This window comes from Populus euphratica, unplaced genomic scaffold (genome assembly GCF_000495115.2).
Source record: "Populus euphratica unplaced genomic scaffold, PopEup_1.0 scaffold699.1, whole genome shotgun sequence".
Taxonomy (NCBI): Eukaryota; Viridiplantae; Streptophyta; class Magnoliopsida; order Malpighiales; family Salicaceae; genus Populus; species Populus euphratica.
Genome location: NW_011500576.1, coordinates 25,781 through 35,699, shown reverse-complemented (window position 1 = coordinate 35,699; position 9,919 = coordinate 25,781). Strand labels below are relative to the sequence as shown.

Genomic DNA, 9,919 nt, shown 5'->3' with positions numbered 1-9,919 from the left:
TAAAAAAAATTAGAGAGACAATTTAATTATATTTCCTAAAACACGCTTAAACAAGTAAAGCCTTCAATGATTAACTTGTAAACCTGGACTCGTGAAAAATTTAAGTTGTGTTTGGCATGACTTTTTTTTAATCAACATTTAATTTAGCTTGTTAAAAAAAGGTACTAAGTATCTTAAATAAATTAAAATATAACATTTTATTTATATTATTTGCTCTCTGCATTAATGTATTTTTATTCAACTTTTACTAAACATATTTCTAACGTAACTATTTCTGTTAGTAATCATTTATGAAGAAATATTTTTCTTAATTATGAGTGTCATTCAGAATTTAGTTTTCACGTCAGTTTTATAGATATTCCCTGCGAAGAGCACAGAAATATATAGCACAAGTGAAACAGATTAAAGTTAAGCATGCATATGAGTTTTGTCTGCAGCGAGCTAGAAGAAACTAAAATATGTGTGTAGAAAGTCCAACAAATTACACTAAAGAACCATGAAAGAAATATTTGTATGGCTCCCTAAGTACTGTCAAACCATAATAATTCCCCAAAAACCGTTGATTCTATACTGATAATCATATGGCAAATGGCCTGGCTAGCTAGCTAGAAGCAGAATATATATATATATAGAATATTATCATCAATTCGACGCTACTGCTCTTAGAAAGCTTTGTGATAAAATCCATGAATTTTCTTCCAAGACTCTTCCCTTTGCATCTTCAGCTGCTTGTAGAAGTTCCCAATGAATGTCTCGGCTTTTGTGAATAATTCTTGCCCACTAATTCCACCAACTTCTCCTTCTTCTTCTTCTTCATGCTCTTCAGTCACATCTTCCACTGCTTTAGTACCGTGATCGCCACCCCCTATAAAGAAAAGGCTTGGCAAGGAGGGACATTTTTTTACTTTATGATCCACTTTTACAACAGTGCTAACAATATTCTCGGATGCAGATTTTTCAAGTACCTTGGCCTTAGCAGGAGCTTCATTAGCCTGATCATTAGTGGAGGCTTGATGATCTGGAGGTGCCGTCACAAATGATCTCGCAGGCTTTGTTGTCAGAGGAACAACAGCATGCCTTTTGGACTCCTCTACAGGCTCGGAGAAGGCCGCCGATATAAGGCCAGCTTCAGCTCCAAGAGCTATAATGAGCAGATTAATAATGAAGTAGAGATACTTGGGCCTCAACGAGGAGGATATGAGAGGTGTCACAAAGAGAAGTGCAGCTAGGATAGAAAGCATTAGAATTTGAGACCTTTTCAACTTGCTCATAGCTAGCTATTGACGGGGGGCAGTAATACTGATTCAAGAGGTAATGTACTGGTTGTCTGCAATTTGGTGCTTGAAGAATGAATATTTAATTGGTTCCGAGTAGAAATCAAGTACAGGCTTTTCTATGTGTGTGTGTGTTGAGAGAGAGAGAGAGAGAGAGAGATCACCGGCGGCAGAGGGCTGAGCAAGATAATACTTGAGATTTGGAACTTGCCGTGTATATATATAGTGATGGCAGCATTTTAGTAAATATCAGTCAACAATAAAACAAGGACAGATAATGATTTTTTTATCAAAAGAAAAAAGAAATCCGTAAATTAAAGAAAAGAGAGTGGGAGGGTATTCTCTTGTCATAAGATCTGTATTTACTTTTCCTTCTTTCTAATTAATAAAACTTCAGAATAACATTTCACTTTCATCGCTCAAGTGTGTCAACCAATTCGATGCTTTAACATATTCAGACTATATATCATGAAGATAGTTTAGATGTTCAGAATGGTATATTCAAAGAACTAGAAGAAACATCTTCTTACTTTATGAGAAGTGACTGGAGTTTATTTAATTATCCAACTTAATTTAGTTTTAATGAAGGGGGTAGCTAGGTTTTTTTTTTTTTGAGCTACTAAAAAACTACATAGAAATTATTTTTTAAAGATCAAACATTAACTCATGTATATGAATTTGTCAAATTAACAATAAAATTTTAATCAAAATATACAAATCAAATGAAAAATAAAATTTAAAGTATATAAAACTAAAATAAAAGTAAAAATAAATTATACTATCAAAGTAACACTATTCAATGTTTTGTAAAATATAATTAATTTTTGATTAAATCTGAATTGATATCTTCAACAAGTTTTCATTCAATGTAAATAATTAGTACTTAAAAGTACATTTTTATTAAGGTTTTATATTAGTATTTTGCACTTAAAGTATCAATAACTCTTTAACTAAAGCATGTTTTATAATTACAAGTCCGATACTATAAGATACCTTTAATTTATGGTAAATTTTTATTTTAAATGCAGGCCTATCACATAAATCAAAAGATTGATTTATGAGTTCAATTACTAAAATTAAAAAGATAAAGAGAGGGTAAAACTTAGAAAAGAAATGCTAGTTCAATCCAAATTGAAACACTATTTAGTCATTAGGTTATATCTAGAGCTGTAGAACTTGAATTTGGGTTTGCTCTATATAGATGGAAAGCTAAGACATAGGTTTAAAACATTCATGCAGAATACAAACTCAATTCTGCTGTTTGGAAGTCCAAATCTTAGATACAACGGAGAAGTCTGAAAATCCGAATAACCCAAACACTGTTTAGTTTTTATCCCATATCTTGAGTTCTAAAAATCCAAATAACCTCAATTTTTTTTATTGAAAAGTTTAGATAATTTCCTAGAATTTTCATTATTCAAGTCTGTTCAAATTCTAATGTTAGCAATGATGTTTTGTTTAGACAAGAAGATAGTGATTGTCATCAAGTCAAGATGTGGTCACCTACTCAACAATTAGTCAACAAATTAATAGTTCCCAATTATGACCTATAAAAGGAGGCATTTGTCATGCATTTAGGTATCTTGGTTTTTAGATTAAGATCATGCTCTTACTCTTTTTCTTTATATTTTTATAATACTTAACTTAAGTTTTGCTTATATTAATCTCTTGTTTATGCTTTTCATTTCCTTTTCTTTACTTAGTTAACTTATATCTTATTTATGTTCTTATCATGTTTATTTATGTTCCTACTTTTTATTATGTTTAACTAAGTTTATCATCTCAAGGTGAAAATGTTACATTAATGATGTAAGAATAAGTACAGTATAAACTCAACATAGACTTTAATGTTATGTTTTGTATTTGTTATCTTATTCACTCTTAATACTTCTCTTGTTAAATGGTTAATTTCAATTTATGTTGTATAACTTTGGTATAACAAATACTTGACACTTTCTGTTGTATAACTTTGGTATAACAAATAATTGACACTTTCATAGTATAAATTGTATGGTATAACCAACACTTGTGTTATGAAAGGAACTTAAGTTGTTGTTAACATAAGTTATAATCATGAATACATGAAAACATTTACATGTATTAACATTATTCAAATAAGATAACTAATGTAATCATGTTAATAATTTATAATACAATTGGAATCTCCTTTGTGTGTGGTTTCCAATTGAGTAATAAAAAGAGTTTATACTATACTTGTTTGAAATAACATTAGTAGATTCTCTAACCTTGACATTTATTTTTATCATTGTTTAATCCTCACATTAATCTTATAATCTCAAATTTCTCTTTAACTTGTTATTGTTGCCGCTGTTTATAATTTGTATAATTAACCTCCTTGTTGTTTGACCCCGGTTTTACCGAGTTATTTATTACTTCGACACTCCTATATTTAAGAGAAGACATCAATCATTTGATCATATCAGTAAGTCATCATAGAATCTATTAAGAATTCATTTTCTATTTTATTGTGAAGCATAATTTTAACATGTTTCATAGCTGAAAAAAGCTCACTTTGTGGTGGCAATGAAAACAGGTAAAAAAAAAGATGAATCAATCTGTCAATCAAATAATAGTGTTGTGACTTATTTGTTTCAACTTATCCTCAACATAATTAAGAAATGATAAATGCTTGACTGGTTTTTATGATTTGCTTGTTTTAACTAGCAAGTGCACGAGTATATGACATGATAAAAAGATTAATATCTTCTCCCAAGTCCAGTAACTTATGTTAACAATAAATCAAGTTCCTTTCATAGCTCAGGTGTCGGTTATACCATACATTATGGGCTATGAAAGTGCCAAGCATTTGTTGTACCAAGTGTTATACAACATAAATCAAGATTAGTCATTTAACAAGCAAAGTATTAAAGAGTGAACAAGATAACAAATATAAAACATGTTAGTATCAAACATTAAAGTCCATATTAAGTTTACATTATACTTATTCTTACACCATTAGTGTAACCTTTTCACCTTGACATAATTAACTTAGCTAGACATAATGAAAGAAAGCAAAATAGATAAACAAAATAAGAACATAAAAGTTAACTAAGTAAAGGAAAGGAAATGAAAGGCATAAACTTAATATTAATGAAAACAAAGCATAAAAAATACAAAGAGAGAAAGGAAGAGCATGATCTTGATCTGGAAACCAAGATGCCTAAATGCATGGCAAATGCCTCCTTTTATAGGCCAAAATTAGGAACTATTGATTTGATGACTAATTGATAAGTGGGTGGCCAACTTTTGACTTGGTGACAATCTTTATCTTCTCTTGTCTGCCCAAAACGTCATTGATAACGTCAAAATTGGAGCCAGTTGCAAACATGAAAGTTGTAGGGCATTGTCTCAGCTTTCTTATGTAAAAAATTCAGATAATTTCAAATTCTAGAACTCCAGATATGAGTCAAACACATTTGGACTTCTAGAACTCTAGATATGGCCAAAATACCGAACAGTGCTCGGGCTGGAAGACAGATTCGGGCTTCTTTGTTGTTGCTACAATTTGGACTTGATAATGGCCTTTTTAGATCTTGGGCTCCATATGAAAGTTGTAGGCCTATGTCTTACCTTTCCATCCATATAAATTTGACCTAAATCTGAGATATATAGCTCTAGATATGACCCAATTACCGAACAGTGTTCCGGTTTGGATTGCACCGACATCTCTTTTCTAAGTTTGGCCATCTCTTTATCCTTGCAATTTAAGTTCTTCAAGTCATCAATCAATCCTTTCATTTATGTGATAAGTCTGCATTAAAAATAGACATTTACCATAAATTATAGGTATCTTATATTATTAGATACATTATTATAAAACATATTTTAGTTAAGGAGTTATTGATACTTCAAGTGCAAAATGATGACATAAAATCTTGATAAAAAATGCACTTTTAAGTACTAATCTGTATGCGATGTAGCAATTAACTTGGTACGATCGAGGTCATATCTATAAAGAGTTAGATTTAGAAATTAAGCCAAGTAACAAAAAAAACTCAAGAGAAATTAAATTAACATTCACTTGGTTGAAAATAATTGATGAATTTGTTTTCAAAGATGAAAACGTGTAAATAGATTTTAAATGATAAGAAAAAATAAGTCTTGATTTAAATCAATTTTAATAGTAATGTATTGGTGATTCCTTCAATATATATAAGATAACTCAATTTAATATCAACGATGGTGATATTAGATCGGAATATATTACAATGATGTTTAAAAAGATAAAGATTGATTATTGCTTAAGAATGAACAAGTATTTTCATATTAAATAAGACATTGAATCAAACAATCTCTATACCAAAACTAAAGTTTGTGCATAAAAATTCGAGTATAACATTACCTTAATGATTTCTAAAATTCCTTTAGAATAATAAAACATTCATGAAGAAAATGAGAAGATAAACATTAAGATTCATTCATATCTTAAAGAACTCACCTCAACCACCATCATCCTTGATTTGGATCCAAGAAAGAGATTAACCAACCATGATTATATATAAAAAAAAACTTTAATAAACATGAAATAACTTGAATCAAACTGAAATAATAAGTCTTACAAACAAAAGAACTAAAATCTACAAAAAAAGAATACAACACAACTTCAGTAAAAATTCAAACACAAATATGATGTTAACTTTGGACAGCAATTTCGCCCCACCTAGAAGCCTTTTTTGGAGATAGCTATTAGAGACATGTTTATAAAAAATTCTATTATCTTTCCAAATCATTAAAGATCAACTTATTTTGACACTTGAGTAAAACGTTATGGCAAAACACCAAAAGATGTTCTGGAAAATTAAATCAGGCCAACTTGGAAACCACTTTGATGTACTTTTTTTTCCCCTCCTTTATGAGCTATCTCTTTCTTCTTTTTGACCTAAAATCATGTGACAATATCCCTTTAAGCTTTCCATCCATGTGCTTGCTCTCTTAGATCAATGGATTATCCAAAATAAATCAAATGTTATTTGTTGTGTGAACATATAAGATCATGAATTGTGCTTAGGTTAATTTGGAGGCTGATTTGGGGCTGAATTTAAGCATCATATAAGGATATAAATGTACCTCTTATTTGGACTAAGATTGACATTGAAAATTTGAGTGTTTGATGGTTGAAGTTTGCACGCAATATAAGGTAAGTTTGGGCTTGAAATAGATCATATGATAATCTTTTCTAAGATTGGAATATAATTGATTTTTGGGGAAAATTTGGAGTACTTATTTGAACCAAGATTTGCTTCAAACTTCAACTAAATTTCTCTTCAATTCTTTGTTTCGAATTTCGACGTTAAATTTTTTAAAATAATTCATTTAAGTTCCAAAAATCTATCAAAACATTAAAAGAAACTTCATTACTAAAAAGTACACCAATTATTATAAAAAAACCCAAATAAAAACAATAAATGTAAATTTAAAATAAAAGACTTAATGATACTTTTGATGCATAATTAATAGACATATTCTGAAAGCTCTCATGATGAATCATATCAATATGATAGTGTTTTAGTTAAGATCTCAAATAACACATTTCGTATTCATTGAAATGTTCAGGATAAAAATTTTCACCAAGCTTGCAAATAACACCAATTATTTAAAGTTGTCCCTAGGTTGTAAGGCATAGCTAAATTCAAGGAGTTCTACTATCTCATCACTGAATCTAGAATTTTACTCTTCCAACTGAAAATCTATTGTTGAGTTCAGTATACCATAATGATAATGTTGATAAATTATTTATTATTGTCATAAATGACTTGTAGCCTTTTTATATGAAGCATTCATTATAACCAAACTACGATTATAAACAAACTTAATGGTGAAAAATAAAAAATAGATTATAAGCAAAAATGAAAGATAAGCAATCTTTCTAACTTTTAAGATCCTTTTGAATAGCAGTACTTATGAGTGTAGTTAAACCCCCTATTGATTATTTTTGTTTAACTGTCAGCTTATGGATGACAAGTAATTGAAAACAATAATTTAGTTCCCAACTTTCCCAAGAAAAGCTTCTAAAAATAGCAAAGAAACTTTACATCACAATCTAAAACTATATTCCTAGGAACCCTATGAAGTCGTATTATCTCTTTAAAGAATAAATAAAAAATATTAGTTATATCATTAGTTTTATGACATGCTATGAAATGCATTATCTTAAAAAACCTATCAACAACCACAAAAATAGAGTCCCTTATTCTTTTTGACATAGGTGAATCTAAAATAAAATCTATGGAAATATCTACCCAATGTTCTTTAGGTACAAGTAAACGAGTATACAAACCATGCAGTGAGACCTTAGACTTGGCTTTTTTATATATAATACATCTATCACACACTCTTTGCACATCACATTTCATTTTAGGCTAGTAAAAGTGTTCATATAATACATACAAAGTCTTAGCAACACCAAAATGACCCATTAAAGCTCTCTTATGAGCTTTACAAACAAGTAATTCACACCTAGATCTATTAGACATACAAAGTCTATTTTCTTTAAACAAGTATCCATCAAGCTTATAGAACTTTCCAAAAGCTAAATTTTCATATGCATGAAATACATTAGTAAAATCATCATCATTCATATACAATTCATTCACATTCACAAATCCTAACAAATTAGCATTCAAGGTGGATAGAAAAGCATACATTTGCATTAACGTATCAACCACTATATTTTCCTTATCTTGATTATATATGATCACATATGTGAATGTTTTAATGAATCCCACCCGCTTTGCATGTTGTCGATTCAACTTATCTTGTCCTTTCAAATGCTTTAATAATTTATGATAAGAATGAATCATGAATTCTTTTGGCTATTATTGTTGTTGTCATATCTTTCAAGTTCTTACCAATACATAAACCTCCTTATCATAAGTAGGGTAGTTCAATATTGCACCATTGAGCTTTTTGTTGAAATAATCAATAGTTCATTTATTCTACATCAAAATATCTTTAATACTCCTAAGGCATCACATTTAATTTCAAAAGCTTTCGTAAAGTCAGGTAAACCTAATAAAGGTGTTGAAAAAAATTTTCAACAAGTTAAATGCATTATCTTGTTCAATATCTATCCCTATTTAAAACCAACTAACTTTTTAATGATCTTAGTGTTTAGTGCAACTAGTGTGCTAAAATCCTTAACAGATCTCTAATAGAAACAAACCAAACTATGAAAACTTCTTACTTTAGTCACAAATTTAAGTGTAGGCTAATCTCGGATGACCTTAACCTTATCTTTATCCATCTCAATATCCTATACAACTACAACATTTCCAAGAAACAAAATTTCCTCCATGCAAAAGACACACTTTTTAAGATTAAGAATACAATTTCTCACTACATAATATGCTACGTACACTACACAAATGATCAAGATGCTCATTCAAGTTCTTACTATAGATCAAGATGTCATCAAAATACACAACCTTAAATTTACCTATAAATACATATAACACATGAGTGCATTTATAAGTCCAATCGACATGATAATCGATTCATGCAAACCATTCTTAATCATACATACAATTTTCAATGCATCCCCTTCTTTCATCATAATCTGATAATACCCATTTTTCGAATCAATTTTAGAGAAAATAAATTATTCGTATAACTTATCTAACATGTCATCAAATCTAGGGATAAGATATCTGTACTTTACCATTGTGTTGTTAATGGCTCAACAATCAACATATCCTCTTTATTCCATCCTTCTTGGCTTGTTAGTATAAACACGGATTTGATCTCATCCTTTCTAGCATAGAAATTTGATTGTTTCCTTAATTTTTTCCATATAAAGATCACTACTCATACTTATTTTCTTCACTCCTTAGGTCTTACCTCCACTTTCAATCAATTTAATTATTAATTTAGAATTAGCCAAATCTATCAATCTTTTCTCACCATTGTCTTTATATGAATTTTCACTCTCCTCAGCCTCATATTTCTTTTTCAACTTTAATTGATCATCATACATTTTTTTATGGATAAATGTGCAAGAGTGATGGTTTTACCACCTTTTATAATATTATATCTATTTCTAAATCCATCATGAATAGACTTCTATCAAACTACCATAGAAACCCCAAAAGTAAATGACTAACATGCATTGGAACCATATCACCCATAACATCTTCAGAATATCTACCACAAGCAAAGGAAATCAACACCTATTTAGTGACTTTCACCTCACCATATATTCATTCAACCACTATAATATTTAGTGTCTAGGATGCTTTATAATATTCAAAATCTAATTTTCTAATTGTTTCCATCAATTATCATACTACATATGTTGTTTTGGATATGACACTTGGTGTGAAAGATGTCCTCCCTTTGCTGATCTACATCATCCTCTTTTACTTGTGTGTTTAGAACATGTCTTATAACTAATGTGTCTCTCTCAACTGGATATGTAATCTTCATATCCCTACAATCTTTTAAAGGTGGCATATCATTACATTATATTTTTCACTTTTATATTCAATCTCACCATGTTTCATGATCATTGTTCTCTTATTTGGACATGGAGAAGCAATATGTCCACTCCCCAAACACCTAAAACATTTTATATTATGATTACAAATTGTTTGTGAATCAGTTTTACCTTTCTCATCAATAGGCATCTC

At 29.6% G+C, this 9,919-nt stretch overlaps 1 protein-coding gene across 1 annotated transcript; it reads right to left on the bottom strand.

The window, feature by feature from the left end:
• Positions 1-442: 442 nt before the first annotated feature.
• On the bottom strand, positions 443-1,468 carry LOC105115473 (uncharacterized). Its single transcript, XM_011012365.1, has one exon. It carries the CDS (start codon positions 1,269-1,271, stop codon positions 663-665), a length of 609 nt encoding a protein of 202 aa, XP_011010667.1. The 5' UTR covers positions 1,272-1,468; the 3' UTR covers positions 443-662.
• Positions 1,469-9,919: the final 8,451 nt, after the last annotated feature.

Excerpts from the sequence above, each read along its gene's own strand:
- LOC105115473 (XM_011012365.1), bottom strand. The coding sequence starts at position 1,271 with ATGAGCAAGTTGAAAAGGTCTCAAATTCTAATGCTTTCTATCCTAGCT.